Source organism: Neoarius graeffei, chromosome 15 (assembly GCF_027579695.1).
Source record: "Neoarius graeffei isolate fNeoGra1 chromosome 15, fNeoGra1.pri, whole genome shotgun sequence".
NCBI classification, from domain to species: Eukaryota; Metazoa; Chordata; class Actinopteri; order Siluriformes; family Ariidae; genus Neoarius; species Neoarius graeffei.
This window is the reverse complement of record NC_083583.1, coordinates 8,998,660-9,022,796: the sequence shown is the minus strand read 5'-3', so window position 1 is coordinate 9,022,796 and position 24,137 is coordinate 8,998,660. Positions and strand designations below refer to the sequence as shown.

Below are 24,137 nucleotides of genomic sequence, written 5' to 3'. Positions count from 1 at the left end.
CTTCTTCTTTGAACTGTAGAGTTTTAGCTGGCAACGGCGGATGGCACGGTGAATTGTGTTCGCAGATAATGTTCTCTGGAAATATTCCTGAGCCCATTTTGTGATTTCCAATACAGAAGCATGCCTGTATGTGATGCAGTGCCATCTAAGGGCCCGAAGATCACGGGCACCCAGTATGGTTTTCCGGCCTTGACCCTTACGCACAGAGATTCTTCCAGATTCTCTGAATCTTTTGATGATATTATGCACTGTAGATGATGATATGTTCAAACTATTTGCAATTTTACACTGTCGAACTCCTTTCTGATATTGCTCCACTATTTGTCGGCGCAGAATTAGGGGGATTGGTGATCCTCTTCCCATCTTTACTTCTGAGAGCCGCTGCCACTCCAAGATGCTCTTTTTATACCCAGTCATGTTAATGACCTATTGCCAATTGACCTAATGAGTTGCAATTTGGTCCTCCAGCTGTTCCTTTTTTGTACCTTTAACTTTTCCAGCCTCTTATTGCCCCTGTCCCAACTTTTTTGAGATGTGTTGCTGTCATGAAATTTCAAATGAGCCAATATTTGGCATGAAATTTCAAAATGTCTCACTTTCGACATTTGATATGTTGTCTATGTTCTATTGTGAATACAATATCAGTTTTTGAGATTTGTAAATGATTGCATTCCGTTTTTATTTACAATTTGTACTTTGTCCCAACTTTTTTGGAATCGGGGTTGTAGCTCATCCTGCCGACAGGTGATGAGTTATGCCATCATGTGTTGTCCGTCTGGCGTCGTCCACTTTTCACAAAAATCGCTTCTTCTCTCTCAGTTCTTCACCAGTTTTTATTCTTTTTGGCAGGAAGGTAGGTCTTCCTGGGGTGCATATAGCTTCTACCTAACAAGCAGTTTCCACACAAATCACTTCTTCTCCCTCAATTTTTCACTGAATTTGATTCTTTCTGGCATGAAGGTAGGGGTGCCTAGGGTGCATATAACTTCTACCCAGATTTGCTTCATGACAATTATTAATGAAGTTATGGACTAATTAAGCCTTAAGGTCTTGTAGTCCAACAAAAATTGCTTCTTCTCAGTCAGTTCCTCACTGTTTTGGATTCTTTCTGGCAAATAGGTCGGTATTCCTAGGGTGGATATCGCTTCTATATATAGCTTGCAACATTTATTGTGCAAGGTGGCCCACTTTAGGCTGGCGTTGGTCATGTGACGCGACTGCTGAAAAACGGCGCGGACTTCCGCCTTGTATCACCTTTCATTAAAGAGTATAAAAGTATGAAAATACTGCAAATACTGATGCAAATACTGCCCACTGTGTAGTTATGATTGTCTTTAGGCTTGCCATCCTTCCACTTGCAAGTAATAAGTGATATGCGTTGGGATCACACACACAGCGGCTCAGTCCCGAATCGTGGCTTGTTCACTTCACTCGCGCACTCTGTGAGCTGCGCAGGGCCGGAGTGCGCACCCTCCAGAGGGCACTCGCTGTTCAGGGTGGAGTGATTTGGAGCGCAGGATGCCTGCGGAGCCGAGCGTATCCGCGTATTGGTGTTGCTGTGTGCACGGCTAACGGTTTTAGTGTAAACGCGAATCATTTTAAGAACGTTAATCTGATGATCCGCTGATTCGACGTAATGTAAACGTAGCCTTAGATCGTTCCTTCTGGACTAGACGGGGCCAGAGTGAGCTACGCCGTCATTGACTGTCTCGTTAATTATAAGATGAAAAGAAACCAAATAAAAGATTATTTCAGGCTTGAAATAGTCTTGTTCTATTGGCAGATAATTTTGTATAATATATTTCTCAAAAGGGGGCGGCACGGTGGTGTAGTGGTTAGCGCTGTCGCCTCACAGCAAGAAGGTCCAGGTTCAAACCCCGTGGCCGGCGAGGGCCTTTCTGTGCGGAGTTTGCATGTTCTCCCCGTGTCCGTGTGGGTTTCCTCCGGGTGCTCCGGTTTCCCCCACAGTCCAAAGACATGCAGGTTAGGTTAACTGGTGACTCTAAATTGACCGTAGGTGTGAATGTGAGTGTGAATGGTTGTCTGTGTCTATGTGTCAGCCCTGTGATGACCTGGCGACTTGTCCAGGGTGTACCCCGCCTTTCGCCCGTAGTCAGCTGGGATAGGCTCCAGCTTGCCTGCGACCCTGTAGAAGGATAAAGCGGCTAGAGATGATGAGATGAGATATTTCTCAAAAGAAGCAAACTTATGTCAATAGAGTAAGAAAACCTAAAGCTTGAAACTAGTTTAAAAAAAACCCTTACATTTGGTTTATTGTTATTTTTATAATAGGAAGTACTTGATAAATGAGACAATATTCAAGGTATTTTCACCTGCTGTCATTTTTTGCAGCGTAGTAGGTGGATTAGTGACTCTAAATTGCCCCGTAGTTGTGAATGTGTCTACAACTATTCCTGTCTCTCACCCCCCCAGCCTCAAATCCACCACCACCAAGACCAGGATACTGAAAATAAATGTATGAAAAAGTACACTAATTATTTAAAAAAAATTTTTTTCATTCTTAGAGCAATTTGCTGTTTGGTTGGATTCTGTCCACATACAAGACACTCCAAGATTCCATGTTGGCGATTATCGCCTTACAGCTTGGCATCTTCAATTATGAAGAGGTAGGTGACACTTTCGAGATTTTTCTAAACCGTACATTGATCAACCACGCACTCAATTTGTCTTTGGGTCCCATTTGTAGATCCTGAATGTGAACCCAGTGCTTGGTGCATTCCTAATTCTCTCTTGCGTCATCTTCCTGACATTCGTGGTGCTGAACCTTTTCATCGCAGTCATCCTTGATGCTTTCAGTCATGAGCAAAAGCACTACAAGGTAACATGGAACATACGGCTCTTAGAGAAACACGATATAACGAACAGGTTGCAAAGTTTAGAGACGCAGTCATATTTTGTGCAAAAAGTGTGGCCATTTTTGTTTCAAAACACCATGAAAGGTATATACTAGGAGTGTACTATAATGACAGTATCTGACCTTAAGTGGGTGTGGCTTCAACACTGGAAAAAAGGTCAACAGTGTCACCTTGGTCTCTGAATTCTTGGTCAGACAGTTCCTCAACCTCAGCTACATCGTTCAGGTTAATAATTGGTCTCATGATTGGTCTCAGATAAATTTGGGGTGAAGCTATGACCTAATGGTTAGAGAAGCAGCTTTGGGACCAAAAGGTCACTGGTTCAATTCCCTGGATCAGCAAGAATGGCTGAAGTGCGCTTGAGCAAAGCACCCAACCCCCAGCTGCTCTGGATAAGAGCATCTGATAAATGCCTGTAATGTAACATAACTAGAGGGATTTATTTATTTTTTCATTACATTACAGGTATTCAGCAGATGCTATTATCCAGAGCAACATACAGCATACCCAGAATAGCCTGGGGAGCAGCTGGGAGGGGGGTCAGGTGCCTTGCTGAAGGGCACTTCAGCTATTCCTGCTGGTCCAGGGAATCAACCCAGCAACCTTTTGGTCCCAAAGCTACTTCTCTAACCATTAGGCCATGGCTCCCCCCTTTATTAAAAAAATAATTCAGGTACGCAGGTACGATTTTTGTTTGTACCTGCCTGTCACGGGCGATTGCTCTAAGACAACGAGGGAGGCTCAGCCTCCTCTAAAAATGACGAACATCGTGTAGGATGAATTGCGCTAGGCTTATGTTATAGCCGACCTTATAACATTGCTATTTCAGATCCAGAATCATAGAAATATATGTGCTCAACCCACTACAGTGCAAAATCATTCCCTTATAACTTTCCTGCGAAAATGCCCGCCCACGGACTCCGAGCCTCACATGGGAGGGACATGGCAGTTTCCGCAAGGAGACTGGTGATTGGTGAATGCGGCCGGATATTTTCTTTGATTGACAGCTCGTTTCAACTATAGACAGGCAGCGGTACAGTGTTGCCAGATTGGGCGGTTTTAAGTGCTTTTTGGTGGGTTTTGAACATATTTTGGACTGGATAACGTCAGCAGTATCTGGCAACATCAGTTCAGTCCCATGCGGATTCGCAAGTGCTGTGGTGTATTGTAAGAGCTCAGCTTACATTTCGATTTCATTCATTACATACGGTTTCTACCAGCTTTTTTAGTTTGTATATATTTTCATTGTAAATAAAGTGTAAATATAGTGTTGTCAAGTTTGCTATCTTAGTTCCAGAAATGTCGTTTATTTGAGTGATTGAACGTGAACTTGAGGGGGCTAGTCAGCTAGCAAGAAAGCTGCGCACAGATGCCAAGCATTGCTGATTTAATTTTGGTGAAGCCATTTGCCAGTCTTCCTTTCGAGGAAAAAATTAAAATTAAAGAGCAGGGTAGACCAACGACTCAAGCTGACTTGGTGAAAAAGGTAGGGAATAATACTCGTTCCTTTCGGCTCTCCTGGTACGAGAAAGTGAATTGGCTAACAGCAAGTGACCCACATCAACAACAGTAAATAGGCTACTTTAGTAATATGTCATGGATGGACCAAAAATATAGAATCTATTTAAAATGTTTATGCTGAGTATATTATATTGGAATATATGTTTTTCTGGATATGAATTAAACACCGCTACAATTTGGAAAACATTTTTAAACAAAAACACAGCCGAGGTCAATTTTTAAACAACATGCCACAATTTTAAAATATAAAATGTTAAAATATACCCCCCCCAACACCACCATCATGTATATTGGACAGTAGGCCAATGGGCCAAAAGAACCTGTTATTTCACAGTTTGTGACCCTGCCAACAATCAGCCAGATCAGAGGCAAGAGTATGGGCAAAATTTATGTTTTTTCTTTTAAAATCTGGAAATATCGTAACCAACCAGCCTCCCCTGTTTGAAAGACTACCAGCCGCCACTGCTGCCTGTAATATTCTCCAATCAAAACAGGAAAAATCTAACAACCCAAAAATCTAACCACCATTATAACCCTAACCAGGCAGACACTAAGGATGAATGTTGCATGTTCATATTAATGAACACAGTCGTATTTCTTTGTCCTGCATGCTTCATACAGTTTCTAACCGCTCACTGACTCGCAGCTCCCTCATTATAAAGTAAAAAAAATCCTCAAGTGGGCACAATTTTTGTCACATCCTACAGGATCACGGTCCCGATGCAACACTTTCGTCTCAACTAGATACCCTGTGAACACTTCTTGCAAGCTTTCTTTAAAAAAAAATAATCTCTATTTTCAGATTTTAAACACATATGCTCATTCCTAATAAACGTACACAAGCTCATATCCAATCCAAAATTCATTCAGATCCGACGCCTGAATATTTGGATGCTTTAATGATTTGCACTTCCCATGAGTTTATGCCCAAGTCTGACCTTTGCTTCAGTGGATAATCACATCTGGATGCTGTAGATTTGTACCCAAGAGCTGCTGCAGTAATCATAAACACTGTCCTGTTGCTCATCCCAGGACACCTAGTCACTCTGCTCATACTGAACTTTTCAACACACCAACTTGTCTATCATCTAATAAAATGGAATATTTTTGTAACCCTAATAATCATCTTCTTCTCTTTTACCACTAGCCATCTGACGAGGAGGAAATAGTCGACCTGATGATGACAAAGATCTGCAAGATGTTTGGCATCACAGTGAAGAAGAAGAAATGATGAAGAAAACCAAACCCTTCCTTACACTTTGTCACGTGCTTGAGATGTAGCTGTTCTCTTTGTGTAGCTGAAGTTGATGAACAAACTGTTCAATGGGAATTTTGCTTTTAATTTATCTGAATAAAAAAGCAAATGGGAAGAAAAAACATCGATTTAACAGTCGTTCCACGAAATCGAGTCGTACGTGAGCCGATAGTCGATGAGGTGCATAGCACCGGGTTGGCGATAAGCCATGTACGATGAGTGAGTGGAATAACTGTTTTATTCTCTTTACATTCACTGGATTTTGAGAAACGGAGCATTTTTTAAATTTTTTTGCAAATTTGATAAATAAAAACTTTATGCCAAATGTCCAACAAAATCATTTCTGCTTTGGCGGACTTCTTAGAAACTTATCGATTGTGGCATGAATTGACTTTAGCGTTGGTTTTTTTGTAGAAAGCGCCGTCTGGCTGTCGTGCCGAGGTATAGAATAGCTTTAGACATTTATTACCTCGCCCGTGATGGAGTAAGCGGGGCGCGGTATTGTAATTAGTGCGATTTGTTTGTTTGTCTGTCTGTCAACAATCTAGAGTCTAGACGGTTGCACCGATTGACTTCAAATTTTCAGAGTAGGTGGGCAATGGTCCGTAGATTACCTGATTAAATTTTGGGGGTAATCAGGTCAAGGTGAAGGTCACAGGAAAGGTCAACCTTTCGGTCAAAATAACACATTTTCCATTAGAACTCAAAAACGGTTGTTGATAGACAGAGGTTTACTATCATGAACATATAGGAACTTCTATATGGCCTTTCATTTGGCACCATGATCTTTGATCTTGAGTGAGCTTAAAAAGGTCAAACTCAAGGCCATGGGTTTTCAAAGGGCTATAACTTTAAAATGGTTCATGATAGCCATATGTTTGCCATTATCAACATATACAGTAAGAAGTCCCATATGGGCTTTCAGATGCCGCCATGACCTTTGACCTTGAATGACTCTGAAATGTCAAACTCAAGGTCATGGATTTTCATAGGACTGTAGCCTGACAGCTGATGATTGAGAAATATTACCATTATCAACATACACTACCGTTCAAAAGTTTGGGGTCACCCAGACAATTCTGTGTTTTCCATGAAAAGTCACACTTTTATTTACCACCATAAGTTGTAAAATGAATAGAAAATATAGTCAAGACATTTTTCTGGCCATTTTGAGCATTTAATCGACCCCACAAATGTGATGCTCCAGAAACTCAATCTGCTCAAAGGAAGGTCAGTTTTATAGCTTCTCTAAAGAGCTCAACTGTTTTCAGCTGTGCTAACATGATTGTACAAGGGTTTTCTAATCATCCATTAGCCTTCTGAGGCAATGAGCAAACACATTGTACCATTAGAACACTGGAGTGAGAGTTGCTGGAAATGGGCCTCTATACACCTATGGAGATATTGCACCAAAAACCAGACGTTTGCAGCTAGAATAGTCATTTACCACATTGGCAATGTATAGAGTGGATTTCTGATTAGTTTAACCTCCTAAGGCCCAAGCTGTTTTTTTAACATGCATTTTTTATTTCTCTTTGCTATTTGGGCTTATTAGAACCTGATTAGAATAAAAACTAAGCATCATCTTTTGATAAGATGTACTTTTAGAGAAAAAGTATGTCCACATATGTGGATTCTTGTTCCGAATTTCTAAAAAGTGCTGCCCACGCATGTGACCGCTAAGCCCTAGGAGGTTAAAGTGATCTTCATTGAAAAGAACAGTGCTTTTCTTTCAAAAATAAGGACATTTCAAAAAGTGACCCCAAACTTTTGAACGGTAGTGTATACAAGTATAAAATAAGTGCTGCTGGGTGAGGTTTGTTTTGCCTGCCAACACTTGTTTAATTCTTCCTTGGACGTTTCAGTTCTGTAATTTTCAAACGTCTTTGAGCTTTCGAACCAGTCTAAAACAATTAAAGTTTTAATGCTTAAAAGATGAAGAATGTCAACAGAGCAGCGAAATGACGGGAGCAAGTTGTGAAAAATGTGATAATACTTGGGAAAAAAAAAAAAAGTTCTTACCATCAAATATTTTTATTCCATATTTTGTTGCTTTTTTTTTAAGGTTTTGTTTTCGAGTAGAGTTTTTATTTCATCCTCGGTTGGATCAACACCACGCACCGCCATTTTGTTTTTCTCTACTCATGGTATATGAGCTGATTGGCTACTCTACTACTAGGCTATCAGAGCGCACGATTGCTCATATCCAGTGAATATGGATAGAATAAATATGCTGACTTACTGCTTTTTGCGGTCCTCGACATGCTTCCCCCCCCCACACACACACACAAAAAAAAAAAAAAGACTGTAAATGGATGAAATAAGGGTCCTCAGGGTGTATGTTTAATGAATGTTCTTTGCAACATTATGCACATTTCTGTATGCATGTAGTGAGCAAAAGAAGTGTAAATCCTTGATATTATCAATAAAATACTGGTACATAGACCTGTTTTTGGGCATTGAACTTTTTAAACTAGTTGGGTGCAAATACGGATACAAAAACCAAAATGGCTTCTCTGAAACAAACAAAAAACAAAATATGTTCTCCACCAAAAGAGAGAATTGAGACTTGACTAAACCTGCAGGAAAAGAGAAGAAACCCAAAACATCCTGATTTTAGCCAAGATGGTGTCAGTCCGTGTCAGGATTTAAAGTTCATTTCTTTTCCTTTTTGTCGTCTTTCTTAGCTGCGGAGTCGCTCTTGTCCTTGTCCTTCTCCTTGTCTTCTTTCTTCTCTTTCTTGCTGTCGTCCTTCTCCTGGCCCTCTTTCTTCTCCGCGTCGCGGTTTGCGATCTTGTTGTTGATGAGGTTGTGGAGGGCCACCACGGAGCGGATGAGCGAAGCCAGGTACACCACCAGCATCTGGTCGTTGGTCTTCAGGTAGAAGGCTTTGATGAACTCCTGCAGGTTGACGTCTGGTAACAAATTGAACACGTCCTGCAGCTGGTAGATGATCTGATGGTTGATGGGCAGCTTTCCTGTAGCAACCTTCTCCAGGTAGCTCTTGATGTCTAGCAGCTTGGAGTTGAGGCCTTTTAGACCGTGGACCTGATTGGTGATGCGCTGGGACAGAGTGCCTACAGTGGTGTCCTTGATGTCTCTGGAAAATAGTGCAAGAAAATCCGGAACCTGAGATGAGGTGGTTCGTAGATGTACAGCTGGGTCAAAATTAATATCGAAGTAATTACATCAGATTTATTTCTCAAACAGGATCACAGCTGTTCATTAACACACTTCATAAATAGTGAGTTTTTAATCGTAAATCTCATTATACTGAGGTGTTGATTAATTTTCTAGAACAGCACAGTAGTGCAGATGTGAATCACAGTGTTACGTTATAGTTTCTATAGACCACTTGCATGTGACGTCACAGCTGATCCAGATTGTGACAGACGCCATCGTGTCGGTCAAACGCCATACTCCGCCTTCTACTTCTACTTCTGGTTCTACTTCTGCTTTTACTTCTACCTTTTCTTCTGGAAAACCCTACTATATACAATTCTACTACAACGGCTGCGGCTACAAGCTCTCCCTACCTGTGCACGGTTTTTATGTCTTTTGTGTGTATTTTTGCGTGTTGTTCGTCTGTACCGGACTTCAATATCCACTACAACCGTATGGACTTACTGGACATTGGTTTCCAGCAGAAAATGACGGTTTGTAGCGATTTCCATCGCATGCACAACATTCCGGACGAGAAAAAAAAAAAAAAAACATTCCGGGCGAGACCAGCGGGGTCTCCGTGGATTGTTATCGGAAGCAAAGCGAAGGAGGCGGCGCCGGGAGCAGAAGCAAAAGCGAGGCTACAGGCAGAGCCGGCCTGTTGACTAAGCTCAGTAAACAGCTACTCAAACCTCCACTGCCAAGCCTCTACCTCTCCAACGCCAGATCCATGTAAACAAGACGGACGATTTGGAATTACCTTATTCTATTCTATAATCGGCTGGTCAGTGCTATACTCAATACTTAAGTGACTTACCCATCCAATGAGGATTGTTATTTTCTTGTTTACAAGATGCCACATCTGAGTCGCTGACAAATCCTGAATTTCTGTAAAGATAACTGTCCAGAGATTTATAGGCACGCAGTGCTTCACCACTGAACAGCGAGGGAAAGTTGATGAGGTAATTATACACGTCCAGGTATTCCGCTGGCAGTTCAAAATCCGGTCGTGAAAACTCCGTCCGGAAAGCCATAAGGGTCACTAATCTGTAGATCGTTTATTTTAGACATATATCTAGTTATCTGTTCATTAGAAAAATGAGCCGTGTAGTCCGTCGGTTGAAATTGATCCATTCTGTACACGAGTGCAGCAGTATTCAGCGGTGTTTTTGACCGACAAGATGGGGGTTGTGTACTTTCCGGTCACGTGACTGCAAGATCTCTATAGTAACAACTTGTTCACAGGGAGGGACTTGTACACCAGATGAATAATCTAAAAAAGTTATTTAATAAAGAAAAATTTATAATTGTACAAATAGCAAAGTTTTCTGTAAGGAGAGATTTATTTAACGTTTACTGTATTGATAGACGCTTCAGTAATACCGCACCGACGACCCAAAAATCAGCCGACACGTCTTACGCATTGAAACTTGCGCGATGTTCGCGCTGCATGGATTTTCACAGGGCCTGCATTTCCATTCACGAAAACTATGCAAATTCACCTGGGAGTGCACATGACCCAATTTTTCAACCAACCACAGTGTGGGCTGATGTCACGTGTTTTTTTTTTTTTTTTCCTTTCCCCCCAGAAACGAACATGGCGGACGACATGACAGCCTTGAGAGTGGAAAAGGTTTGGAATCATCCCAATTTCTCGCTAGTGACCGAGTGCGAGTGTTCAATTTCACATCAGAGGAATAAAATAATCATTTCTGAATCGAATGATGCCAGTCTGGTCCTCGTATGCCTGTGCGATTTTGAGTAATGCCCCGTGAAAAGAGGTCAGGGTGGTACGGTGGATCCAGCAGGTGCGCTGTGCAGTAAATAATGCTACACGTCACATGACGTCGTAAAACGATGGAAATGAATGCTAATTATTGCACATCTTTTTGTTTGTGTGATATGATAAAGCAATAGACTTGGGTGGCCATACTTGAAAAATTTGAATATCTCCAGAACCATTTGACCCGTTTTTTTTTTTTTTACAAAATTCCAAAAGTTTTGAATGACAAAATTTTCTCCTCTAACTGGTCTCAGAAACTCAGAACAAATCAAATGAGATTGAAATTTTAGCTGAAGTGCCTTAGTCTGGCTAACGCAACTTCAAAGCTCTGCGAGCATTTGGTCTGGCATAGATATTAAGCCCAACCGTTTCCCAAAGTGCGCGGTTGACCCGCCTCCCTGAAATGCCTCAGTTTGCTATTGGTCGAAGCCAGAAAAGGCTGTGACGAAGCTTAAACCAATCACATCACTCTTTCCTCTGACGTATGTGACGCGACGGGGCTAACTGGTAGATTAAACTCTTACCGAAGCTGGTCGGGAGCAAGGCGAAAACGTCCTTCCTTTCAATAAATACCTCCAGGGCTGCTCTTTGCTCCGTTTTCAATGAGAACTTGCTCCATGTTCGTAATGTTTCTAGTGAATGAAGCGCTTCCGGCATAGATTCTGTAAACAATCTATGGCTTCCGGTCGCAGTTCTACTACGTCACTGCCTTGAACACGCCTCTACCCAGGGCCGTTGGAGATGCTCAAAGTTGATTGGCTCCCAATTTTTCGGGAGCTTGGAAGAGCTGTAGATAGCTTGCCTGGCCAGACTAAGCTCACAACAGGCCCTCGTGTTGCGTCACGCTTAGGATGGGCGGGCCCAGGCTAGAAGTGCCTAGTATTTATGTAAGGAGTCTCCAGTGTCCATGCTTCATAACAGTCGGTATTAAATTTCCTTACCAAAAGGAAGAAATAAAACAGGAACTAACTTCGCATAACAAACATTTTAACATTAATTTGTATAAATATGGAAGTGATTATAGGAAATCGTGCATGCTGATTGGTCGAGAAATTCAGACTATTTCTCGATAATCACCTCGAGCGACTCGGCAAAACGGCGGCCGATCGCGTCGTCACCGTGAGTGAGGAAGAATTACAAATGATGAGAGAAAACGCAGTTCCTAAAAGCACTAAAGATGCTCCGAAGTTTGGTCTAAAACTATTCAAAGGGAAGGTGGAGTTGTGATTTATTTTATCGATTTCAAAACCAAGTATTTTATGTGACTCGGCGTAGATAAGTGACAAGTCTGCGCCACGCCTTTATGACATGTGCATGCTGCTTTTGAAATTTGAAATGAATTTTTTTAAAATACAATTTTAATTTTTTTTTAAATAATCACCTGTGTATTTATACTAAAACATTTATTTTATTTATTTTAAATAAATCACCGGTGTATTTATGCTAAAACAATTATCCGCCTCAGGCTCGGTGAACATTGGTGAAGAATAATATCCGAGACGAAGTCAAGCGTAAGCTCTTAGAAAACCGGGATGTCTTGTCACTGTTCCCGGTAGATCCAGAATGGTAAGAGATAGAGAATGGCGCTTAGTGAGGAAAAAAGTTACGCCCTGAACAGCACTGTTTACAGATACGCTTTCAGCGGCTGCCATCCGAGTTGCTTTGTATATCCACCATCATGGCGGACGCTCATGCAGGGATGAGAATGAGAAATTGTATTTTCAGCTGAAAATTTAATCGGGGGTCTGGGGGCCCCATCGGCCCCCAGCCAGGTCCAGGGCGGAGCCTGGTCGGGGGTCCAGGGGGCCGAAGGCCCCCCGGAAGCTAATGAGTTTTATACATTTTAGACCACTAGAAATGGTCTCAGATTGCTCAGTTGAATAATATTTTCAGTCCAAAGAAGCTTGAGTTTTGGACACTAATAAACAAAAATAGTCTCAATAATGCTCAGCTAAAAAGAATTTTTAACTTCATGCTAGAATGAAAGGAATGATGAATATAAATTAAACACAAAGACAGAATATTTGACAATCCTGTAAATGTTTCAGTTACTTTATTAAAGAATGCAGTTACCCCTTTTGCAGTGAACTTGTCTCAACAGAAACACAATTTCCCTGTTGAACAGTTCTCTCAGCTCCCAAAGTCACAATCACATAACTAGCAACACTACTCTAAGTTTTCAACATATTTACAAAGTACTTGTTCTTTTTCTAGGAATGCTTCATTGCAGAGATGTTTTTTTCCTTTTAGCAGCTAATCTGAATAAGCGATTCGTTTTCTTTTGTGATAATTTTCACCATTTTGAAGCTCTTATTCGCTGTTACATCCTCAATCTCCGGCCTCGTGGAGCGCCATGTTGAATGAGTAAGAAAGCGAAATGCGAAGAACCAATCAGAACGAAGCTTACATGTGACACTTTGGCCTTTCCTATCTATGCTCGTTTACCATTGGTCAAATCGCGATATTTCTCTCTCAACGGCCAATCAAATACAGTGTACGTTCTGAACTGCCGATGTAAACAGAGCCTTGTTCCCGATGGTTGACCGGGTCAACACATACCTAACCCCCCCTAAATATTTTCTCCTCGGATTTAGACGATTCACAAAAATGACCCCTGGGTTGATAAAATCTGCGGAAAATTCCCATCCCTGCTCATGCCGTAGCACATTTTGATCACACGGTTGCAAGTCATCTATACTGGTCTTAATAGGGTAGTCACACTAGAGGCGGAATGAGCCGGAATGCCGTCGGAATGAAAATTCTTCGTATATTCCGGGATATTCGAAGTGCATTCTAAAAATTCGGGCCCATTCTTGTGGTCGGCCTAAATGTTTTGCTCATGCTCAAAACATTCGAGGCGCATTTGAAGAGGAGAAATATCGAACTGCATTCGAAATGTATTCTAAATATTCTTACGGCATTCCAACAGCATTCGAAACATTCTGATCGCGTTCGGGGGAAAAATTGAAATGGCAAGCCACTTCAAATCCTGCCAGAATATGCCTCGAATGAGCTGGAATGAAAATTCTTCGTATATTCCTGGATATTCGAAGTACATTTTAAGTATTCGAGCTGCATTCTCTTTGAATTCTTAGACGTTTGAAACGTATTCAGCGGCTATTCTGGGAGCATTCTGATTGCATTTGAGGTGAATTCGTACAGCATTCGGGGGTGTCGTGGCTCAGGTGGCTAAGGCGCCATACCATAAATCCGGGGAGACCTGGGTTTGATTCCGACCCGAGGTCATTTCCCGATCCCTCCCCGTCTCTCTCTCCCGCTCATTTCCTGTCCTGTCTCTACACTGTCCTATCCAATAAAGGTGAAAAAAGCCCAAAAAATATCTTTAAAAAAAAAAAAAAAAAAGAATTCGTACAGCATTCGAGGCATCTTCCGACCAGACTTCGGGTGGTATTCGGGCAGCAATCGAACCGCACTCGTACGGCATTTGAAGTGCATTCTTAATATTCTTACTGCATTCTAGGTATTCCTACCGTGTTCCAACTGCATTTGAACTGCATTCGAAAGCTAATACACCCGGAATGTGCAAGAATCATTCGAGGCAGGTTCGAAGCGCGTTCTAAGCATTCGAACGGCATTCTTACAAAGCTGTAAGAATGTTGGTCAGTTTGAAATTCCTGCCCGAATGTGGCACGAATTTTGAAAAATTTTTCATTCCGGCTGGTTCTGCTTGATTCCTGCTAATTCCGAATAAGTGTGACGGGAGCCTTACATATCTCTAATCAGCAATTTAACCATAAAACCTTCAAAACATCTCACCGAAGCAAATGCTCAACACCAACTTCTTCGGCCTCTTCAGCTCCGATCTCACTGGTAACGTGCTCGAATGTTTTTGATGTCGGAGTTCCATCCTGCAGTGGAGACAAGAGGGACAAAGCGCTGCTACAGCAAAAGACATCACAGAAAACTAGTGTGGTACATTACTGATAACATTCGTTGTTTTACAGTAAGGATTCATTTCAACATGAACAATTTCCCATCTTTTTGGAAGTAGAACGGCATTTTAAACATGTTTGTCTACTTTTTAAAGAGCAAAGCTGAACATTTAAAAGAAGTCCGGTTAAAAAAGCAACACAAAAATAATTTCATACTTCCAGTGAGGTTTGTGTGATATTACATCATCATCTCTACATGATATCGAGTGGTGTTTATACTGATTATATTACCAGCTAATACAAGTTAGCGCTCAGAAATACGCTGAAAGAGCAGCGCAATAAAACATAACTAATCTGGAATGACTTCCTGGAAGCCCTGCCCCCTTCCTTTAATATCACATGCTCTCGACTCTTAAGCTCCTTCGCTTTCTGTCAAGGTAAACGGAGAATACTTTGAGATCATCTCATCATCTCTAGCTGCTTTATCCTGTTCTACAGGGTCGCAGGCAAGCTGGAGCCTATCCCAGCTGACTACGGGCGAAAGGCGGGGTACACCCTGGACAAGTCGCCAGGTCATCACAGGGCTGACACATAGACAACCATTTCACACCTACGGTCAATTTAGAGTCACCAGTTAACCTAACCTGCATGTCTTTGGACTGTGGGGGAAACCGGAGCACCCGGAGGAAACCCACGCGGACACGGGGAGAACATGCAAACTCCACACAGAAAGGCCCTCGCCGGGCACGGGGCTCGTACCTGGACCTTCTTGCTGTGAGGCAACAGCGCTAACCACTACACCACCGTGCCGCCCCACTTTGAGATCAGTACTGTAAAAACTACACTGCAACCCGCTATAACAAACTCCTTGGGGGACGTCCAAAAGTTTGTAATTCTGAAATGGACCCACTTGTCACACCAACCACGCATGTTATATGCAAAATTTTAGGCACGTTCTCCTCATCATGAATTTCGCTATCGCAGTTCGTTGACCGAGTTAAAGGATCATGAAGGGAGGCGGTGATTTCTTCATCTTTTATGGAAATGGCAGCGGTTACTGGTGTATCGTTGTTAAGGATTTATTCTACTCTATTCTATTTTACTATTTCAGCTAGAAATAGTATTTCTGTTTAAAACGACCAAGAAGGCATTAATTTCTTCTGTGACCTTCTGGTCAGCTAGACACAGTACTGTCGTAATGACATATTGCTTGAGACGTAATATTGATATCTTTTTGAACATTCTGTCAGAACATATTGCCCTGTGCTATCTCTGACCTAAGGCTGTGCGTAAGAAATGGCCTTTGATATCTGTCTGGCTGATATGAAATGTGTAAGAACATTATGCTTATGATTGATGTAATTAAGATGTGACCTGCTCAGATCAAGGTTTCACTACAGTCTCTGAAGCATGCAATGATGTCACACTCACTCACACACACAGACATCAAACAAACAGTGATATCACACTCACTCACACCCCCCCATATAGACACACACAGACATATAAAAGATAAATATAAAAGTACCCTTTCATCTTTGGGGACTTGTGAATAAAGATTGTGAACTCATGGGGTTCCTGTCTTTTTTCGCGACTCACCCCAGAGCTCTGGGTGACACGGGGGGACTGATCTCGAGATGGTGATCGCTCCGGTTGGGGCAAGAGGAAGAGACGGTAAATCTCTGACCTAACAATCGTTGTCACTGTCCACCCACTGACTCTCTGTTTTCTAAATCTTCACCATTCAGTTCATTCATGCGTTGCAAATCACCGATGATGTCATTTATGTCACGCTGCGGGGCTGGGGGTGTATTTATAAAAAATAAAAATAAAAAAACGCCATCGGTTCCCTTTAACTAGGTGTTAGTTTCACAGTATCAGCAGTCATTTCATCCTTTTATCGCTCCTTTGATCACCATTCTCAATAACTGATAGTGATCGACACCTAAGTGAGGCTCGTTAAGCCTTTGTTTTATGGCGTTAGCACATATTGTTAACTTGACTGCAGACTTGATTACTTATTACTTGTCTCTGGTGGGAAGAGGAACGCATGGTTCAGTGCATCATGCAAGCAGGTGAATGATGGATGCAATTGCAGAAAGTGTGTTTATTTACAACCAGGTCAAAAACAGTCGCAGGGTCATGAAACGGGCAACAGTCACGCGAGGCACAAACAGAATGGTGGAGGCAAAGATGAAAGGCAGAGTCCAAATACACACAAAAAGTCAAAACTAGAAAGAAGATACACAGATACAAAGGCTTGGTAATGCGAGACACTCGGTACAGCATGTATACTTTGCCAAGTCTTTGTGTATAGAAAGTCCTTATAAGCACATGCTGTGATTGCGCTCTAATCCGGAACAGGTACATGCGCTCTGAGCGTCTACGCATGTGGACGTGACAGTGATTTTTTTTTTTAAAGGAATCCAACTAATTGTCATTAAAGGTGGCAAACATGAACTTAATTCGTTATATGGGAAAGTAAGAGTTTATCATCACGGGGTCGCAATGCATTATCTGTACATTTGACTTACTACCCATTTATAACACACACTATACATATAGATTTAACACCAACGAGCTTTATTTATTAAAAAAAAATTCATCCGATAATGCTCAAGGAAGGGCTCGAAAAGATTAAACACGTCAACAACGAAGCGTCAAAATCGAACGCTTTACAAATAATCCTCATTAATGCAGAATCACCTAAAAATCGACCACCCAGCTGAATTTTTTTTCCACCATTTCAAAAACAATTCCTGACTGCTCAGATTATATTAGGCCATTATTAAAAAATGTTCCGTTTCCGATCCACCGGCCGGGCGAGTGCTGTTTGTGCGGTTGAATTTTTTTTTTTTAACGCCGGGTTTTCGATGTTTTTTTCGGGTTCGTAAATCTAAAATCAAACTTGACATTTCCACATTCCCAGGGCTTTCCACTAAGGCTCATACTAGCCAGCCATGACAAATAAGTAGTCGCCGGGGGGAGTAAACACAAAATAAACTCCTGTGCACGCAGTTCCCAGGATTAAATGTATTTTCCACAGACCATTTATTTATTCACTTTACTCAAATACAAAGTAAAACGGCAGTAAATCTTCTTTCTTTTCTTGCGTATTGCATCATGAGGCGTTCCTGGCTTGTAAATCTCTTATTTTCGGTGCATGACACATTCACGCAGCTGAGCATGCTATGAATTAACAACGACAACGGTCTGCAGTGGGGCTACACAATTACACACTCAGCGAACATTTCTCCATTTGTGTATGAAAATACACTCCAACCACTCAGTTTGGTTTCATTTACAACCAACGGTGTCTTTTGATGCCAGCACGTAATTGAACGAGAGAAGACTGGTTTACCGGAGACAAAATAAGCGTCATCTCTGCTTCTGTTCCCTCCGACGGCCCCGACACACTACTGCCTCCGCCGAGTGCGCGCGCACTCTGAACTGAATCAGCTCTGCGCATGCGCCGTGCGTCACAAAAAAATGGCAGCCACCATGAAGGAAGGAGATCCGGAGTTTTCAAACATTTGCTTAAGTGTGAAATCGCAAAATGGTATTCTAGCGAACAACAAAATAGTAAAGATTCAGAAAAACAAATCATTCAGTGATCATTTTAATAGTGTAATTTCATCCGAACTAGGCCTAACGCTCGATTTAGAACTACAAAAAGTCCGTGTGTCGGACATTTTAAGTACCTTTGTAAAAGTTTTGCAAATGTTGCAGTCAGCATTTAAAATGCTAACTTAAAGGTTTTGTACAAGTTTCAGTTGATTAAATGGTCATATTTTATTAAATGTGTCTGCTTTTGTAATAAAAAAGTACTAAAAGAAAAAGCAAACACAGCATTGCGATTTCTTATCCATCCATATAGTAAATTAAAAAAAAAAATAAAAATCCCTCCCTCCCGACTGAAAATTTTTTTGCTCACCCGGTGGACAGGAAACGGATTTTTTTTTAAAGGACATGGGACATGAAACATAAATGCACGCTATATCAGTTTCTTTCCATTAAAAATATGAATTAATTGCATCAACAAATACAAAATCATCTATTAAATTCAGCAAAATCGTTATATTCGTGATGATTATATGGCATTTCTGCTCGAGCTCCGATATGCATATTTTACAACCGGAAGAGCCGCTGTCACGTGATCATACGTCACAAAAACTTTCGGGCACAGCACAAGCGGGTAGATGAATGGAGAAGTGAATGACAAGAAAATTGTTTTTATAGTCTTTAACGTACATTGGACATCATGGTGTATTGTGCTGCTTATGGTTGCAATAATTCCAATGGGAAATGCCCTGGAGTAAGTTTTTTTGCATTCCCCGAGGACCCGAAGCTGAGGAAAGTGTGGGCTCACTACTGCCGTAGAAAAAACTTTGCACCTACTGTTTCCCACAAACTGTGTTCGGACCATTTCACTGAGGATTCTTTCAACATTAATACTCGGGTACTGAGCGATATTAATTGCCAAGCCAAATTTAAGAGGCCGTATAGCCGGGTTCATGGAGGCAGTGATGGTGCCATAATATACAGGGCCTAACATTCCTACAACTGTAGAGACAGTCAAGAAATCCTGTAACATTAATGGACATTTAAATAAATATGTTGGTAAGTTTGTTTAACTTTTCTTAATTTTCATCTCTTTCGCCAAATGGCGTAGTGTTGTTGGCTGTGTGATGGCGTTTCGCCATTTTGAATGTTTTCATCTCGGACTCTGGAAGCATTGTATCTCAATCAATCTCGAAAAATATCAGCAAAAAAAAAACTAGCTTGCAACGGACTTTAGCTAGATCTATGATGAACTTTCAATGTATGATACAAAAATAATACTTCTTTCAACAGATCATTAGCCTTTGAGCAGAATTGTTTTTAACTTACCAGGAAGTGTTATCGAGCCGACCGCTTTCAGTTTCATGGGGACTGAATGAACTCTCACTCTCAGAATCATCTGACCCGTCAGAGTAAAGACAAGATCCATGTTCGTGTGAATTTCCAGCTATCGGTTCGAATTGATAGGGTCTAACTTCACATCTCTGTGAAACATCGGGAACGTCACTGTCGATGGTGTCCATTTCGGTAACCTGTTTACATTAGATACCCAAGCGCTGGCTCCTTGGAAAGTTTTTGTGACGTCACGGGTCACGTGACCACCTAGCTAATTAACGAAATCATTGTTTTACGCTGATGTATAAAAAAGTTGAATAATGTGATGATTTTCACATTTTTGACGCCCTGCAGTGATTTAGATGGCATTTCTTATGTCCTTTATACATAATTATACCCAGAAAAAAAATCCATGTCCCATATCCTTTAAGGATGGCCTTATTATTGTCATGTTACTTACATTATATTAAATGCCATTTAAGCAGACGCTCTTATCCAGAGCGACATACAACAAACCCAGAGCAGCCTGGGGATAAGTTGGAGGTTAGTCGCCTTGCTCAAGGGCACTTCAGCCATTCCTGCTGGTTGAGGGAATCGAACCAGTGACCTTTTGGTCCCAAAGCTGCTTCTCTAAACATTAGACCATGGCCTTCCCCTTATTATTAATTTAACACCCTCCACTACTCCTCTTCAACCTGAAACTCTTCATCCCTGCCTTTTTGTAAATGATAGACAATTACATTGTTTATTGCAATATTTAAAACGTTTAAAAAAAAATCCATATTGCAAAAACCTACCTCCAGTTTTATGCAACAATAAACATAACACAGCATGATACAGAGCTGTACGGTTATTTACACGAGCCACAGTTTGTTTAAACACATTTAAAACTATTTAACAGCGAATACGGAATTTTTTTCCCCCACTTTTTATTTACATTACTTGTAAGAAAGAGAGCCTTATCTGGAGTGACACACAAATCTCCTTCGAAAAAAAAATCTCACAGAAAAGAAATAAGTCTCGCATTAAAACTAAAAATGAAGAGCTGTTAAATGGAGTTTGATCATGGTTTTATTTAGTGGCTCAAAAAAAAAAAAAAAAAACCTATATTACCGTTCAAAAGTTTGGGGTCACTTTGAAATGTCCTTATTTTTGAAAGAAAAGCACTGTTCTTTTCAATGAAGATCACTTTAAACTAATCAGAAATCCACTCTATACATTGCTAATGTGGTAAATGACTATTCTAGCTGCAAATGTCTGGTTTTTGGTGCAATATCTCCATAGGTGTATAGAGGCTCATTTCCAGCAACTATTGCTGCGTTCATGTGCTATGGGAAGATGATATTTTCCAGTTGGGAAGTGGTATTTACCACTGTGTTGTGTTCACATGCTTTTGTTGTTGTTGACAAAGGACGTGGACTGCTAGTTAGCAATAGTTAGTTAGCTATCGTTAGGAATAGCGTCTGCTCTGGATAGGTAAAAACAAACCATAACACATTTTTAAAGGAAACAGATTTCTAATAGGGCTGGGAATCGATCCGGATTTCCTGGATCGATTCGATTTCGATTCATTAGGTCGCGATCCGATTCGATCCACGATTCGATCCGATTCGATATCGATTCATGTACATATTGCTGTATTGTCACTTTAAAACTTTTAAATAAAAACTGACCCTATTGACAAACAGCTCCATGTGTAAGAGGGACACACAGAGAGACAAGAGTTCAAGTTTGAAAGAAAGCTTATTTATTTTGGAATGAAACATATCCAGGTTTTATTTGAAGTCTAAATCAAAATTATGACATTTGGTGGCCCTCTTCTAGTTAAATAACATACCCAGGTCTGGGTTTCTGAACACAAAAAAAAAAAATAGCTCATCAGTCAAGAAATTACTGTCTCGCTTAGATGTTTTCGGCTGGGCAAGACGTAGCGTGGCTCTAACCTCTTTACTAGTAGCCTAAACCCAGCATTTTCGACCACGCTGTAGGGGCGGAGGTCTTTACAAATAAATATCCCGACTCCCTCTGTAAGGCTCATAGCACGCTTAGACTGTGGGGGAAATTTCACACCAAATGCATTTTCAAGTGCCGTCTGCTTCGCGTCAGGTTTAGCACTAGCTGTCTCGGGGTGGTGCCTGGATAAATGATTTCTTTAGATTGGTGGTATTGCCCAGATATTTTACTTCTATTTGGCACAACTTGCAAACTGCATTCGTTTTGTCCAGTTCGTCTCTGTCCTCATACCGTTTGAAGCCGAAGTGTTTCCACACATCCGACTTCGTCCCCGGCGGTGTTTTTAACCGGGCAGCTTCGTCCATCTTCTTGTTTTCTTTATAAGTTTCGTTTTGCCGGCACCTGCTTTTATAGTGCTCCTTGCGCGTTGGAGAAAATAGTCCCTTGCGCGTTCGAGAAAATAGTGTTATAGGCACCTGGAAGAAATCGATTCACATGTTGTTGGATCGATATCGTGTTTTTTTCGCATGAATCGATATCGAATCATGGATCGATTTTTTGACCACAGCTCTAATTTCTAACGTATTATATTACACTTGTTAATGACACAACATTGCATAGACACCAAAAACTACCCACTAGTATAAAAAAAAAAAAAAAAAAAACTTTAGTAGCGTACAATGCTTATCATTCAAGTGTCTTGTACCGCTCGCCGCCATGTTGAAAAGGTTAAAGTTCATCTCATCTCGGCAACTCGTGTATCAAAATTTTCTACGAGTTGCCCAGTGGAAAATACCACAATAGGGGGCGTTCATGTGTGCTTTCCATGTCGGCGTTTGGTATTTACCATAATTCCCATAGCACATGAACGCACCATATCACTCCAGTGTTCTAATGGTACAATGTGTTTGCTCATTGCCTCAGAAGGCTAATGGATGATTAGAAAACCCTTGTACAATCATGTTAGCACAGCTGAAAACAGTTGAGCTCTTTAGAGAAGCTATAAAACTGACCTTCCTTTGAGCAGATTGAGTTTCTGGAGCATCACATTTGTGGGGTCGATTAAATGCTCAAAATGGCCAGAAAAATGTCTCGACTATATTTTCTATTCATTTTACAACTTATGGTGGTAAATAAAAGTGTGACTTTTCATGGAAAACACAAAATTGTCTGGGTGACCCCAAACTTTTGAACGGTAGTGTACATTCTGACACTGATGTGTTAAAAAGTGCACTTTTTTTTTTTTTACATCAGCGACTTCCATTCAGTTCCATACTGTTTGTAATTATTAAAAGGGGAAATATATCTCAGAACATAGTATCATGACAATTTATCACGATCACATCATCACTATCGTCATACTGCTGTCTCACTACGCTGATTAAAGCTGATTCTCTATAGAGAGAATGCCTTATTTGCTGCTGGGGTTTTTTTTCCACATAATGACAGACAGGAATAGAGTGCATATAATGAAGAAAAAAAAAGTTTTATGGAAAGAACTTACATCGTGCACTTCCTCCACAGAAATGTAGGCTTCAGTTGGCAAGCCCAAGTCTTTGGGTTTCACATCAATAATGACTAAAACCTATTATTTAAAAAAAAAAAAGCCCCAAGTTATCTGCTATGAGAAATGATTTGAAATATGTTTTATATGTTAATAAATGATACGTTCGTTGTACATACCGAGTTTGCGCAGTACTGCTTCATGAGTTCATTGATTGCAATATCGTTCTTGTGTAGTTTTGGACCAGTGTGGTACCAGCCCACTATTCTTTCTCTGGCTGAAAAAAAAAACAAAAAAACCCAGTATAATGACAATCACTTATACGCTCACCAGCCACTTTATTAGGAACACCCATCCGTCCACCTGCTGTTTGATGCAGCTCTCTAACCAGCCGATCCCTCGACGATGTATAAACTTGTGCAGATACAAATCAAGAGCTTCAGTTAACGTTCAAACATCAGAACGGGAAAAATTGTGATCTCAAAGTGTGACTCTTTCACTGTGGCATGGGTGTTGGTTTGAGCCAGATGAGTATTTTTGGTTTGAGTATTTCAGAAGCTGCTGATCTCCTGGGGTTTTCACACACAACAGTCTCTAGAGTTTACACAGAATGGTGCGGAAAACAAAAAACATCGAGTGAGTGAGTAGTGAGCGACAGTTCTGTGGGTGGAAACAAACGGCTTGTTGATAAGAGAGGTCAGAGGAAAATGGACAGATTGGTTTGAGCTTTATCACCAGGGAGGAACTCAATCACTCTTTACAACCGTGGTGAGCAGAAAAGCATCTCAGCATGCAACAGCAGAACAACACACTGGGTTCCACGCCTGCAGCCAAGAACAGGGATCTTAGAATCAAGAACAAGTTCCTATTAGAGTGGCTGGTGAGTGTAGCTTAGTCTGTAACCGCTAATATTATGTATGGTCTGTGTTACTGTATGAAGTTCTTACCGTTGACTTTCTTGAACATTCCATACATATTCTCCAGGTAGTCATGGTCCAGGAACCACACAGAGTCGTCCTTATCATCTTCATCAAAAGGCACTGGTGAAGAAGGTCAAATGATGTGTATTTAGAGATTTAAATATGGGATGGAGTGAAAACGTTTCTCTCACACACACACACACACACACACACACCTGCAAAGCTGTTGGATACGTCGAGAATCTTTTTCTGCCAAGAGCCAAGCAGCACACCAACGACTCGTTTCTGGCTTCCAACTTTTCCAATTCTGCAGGTGACAAAAACACGAGTATGGGATCATCGGCATCAAACATAGATCCAAAAGCTCCTCATGT

The 24,137-nt window shown here is 41.1% G+C and overlaps 2 protein-coding genes across 2 annotated transcripts in view; one reads left to right on the top strand and one right to left on the bottom strand.

Moving 5' to 3' along the window:
• The window catches only part of pkd1l2b (polycystic kidney disease 1 like 2b), a 68,400-nt gene extending 61,517 nt beyond the window's left edge, over positions 1 to 6,883 (top strand). The window contains 3 exon segments of the mRNA XM_060941903.1: positions 2,526 to 2,627; positions 2,708 to 2,839; positions 5,545 to 6,883. Of these exon segments, the coding sequence (XP_060797886.1) occupies positions 2,526 to 2,627; positions 2,708 to 2,839; positions 5,545 to 5,628 (318 nt within the window). The 3' untranslated portion in view covers positions 5,629 to 6,883.
• Positions 6,884 to 7,973: 1,090 nt separating this feature from the next.
• psmd7 (proteasome 26S subunit, non-ATPase 7) overlaps positions 7,974 to 24,137 on the bottom strand; it is a 34,396-nt gene continuing 18,232 nt past the window's right edge. Inside the window, exons 2-7 of the mRNA XM_060940818.1 lie at positions 23,979 to 24,070; positions 23,791 to 23,883; positions 23,023 to 23,120; positions 22,844 to 22,924; positions 14,375 to 14,466; positions 7,974 to 8,752 (exon numbers count right to left, since the gene is read on the bottom strand). Coding sequence (XP_060796801.1) covers positions 8,308 to 8,752; positions 14,375 to 14,466; positions 22,844 to 22,924; positions 23,023 to 23,120; positions 23,791 to 23,883; positions 23,979 to 24,070 — 901 coding nt within the window. The 3' untranslated portion in view covers positions 7,974 to 8,307. The remainder of the gene's footprint in view (positions 8,753 to 14,374; positions 14,467 to 22,843; positions 22,925 to 23,022; positions 23,121 to 23,790; positions 23,884 to 23,978; positions 24,071 to 24,137) is intronic.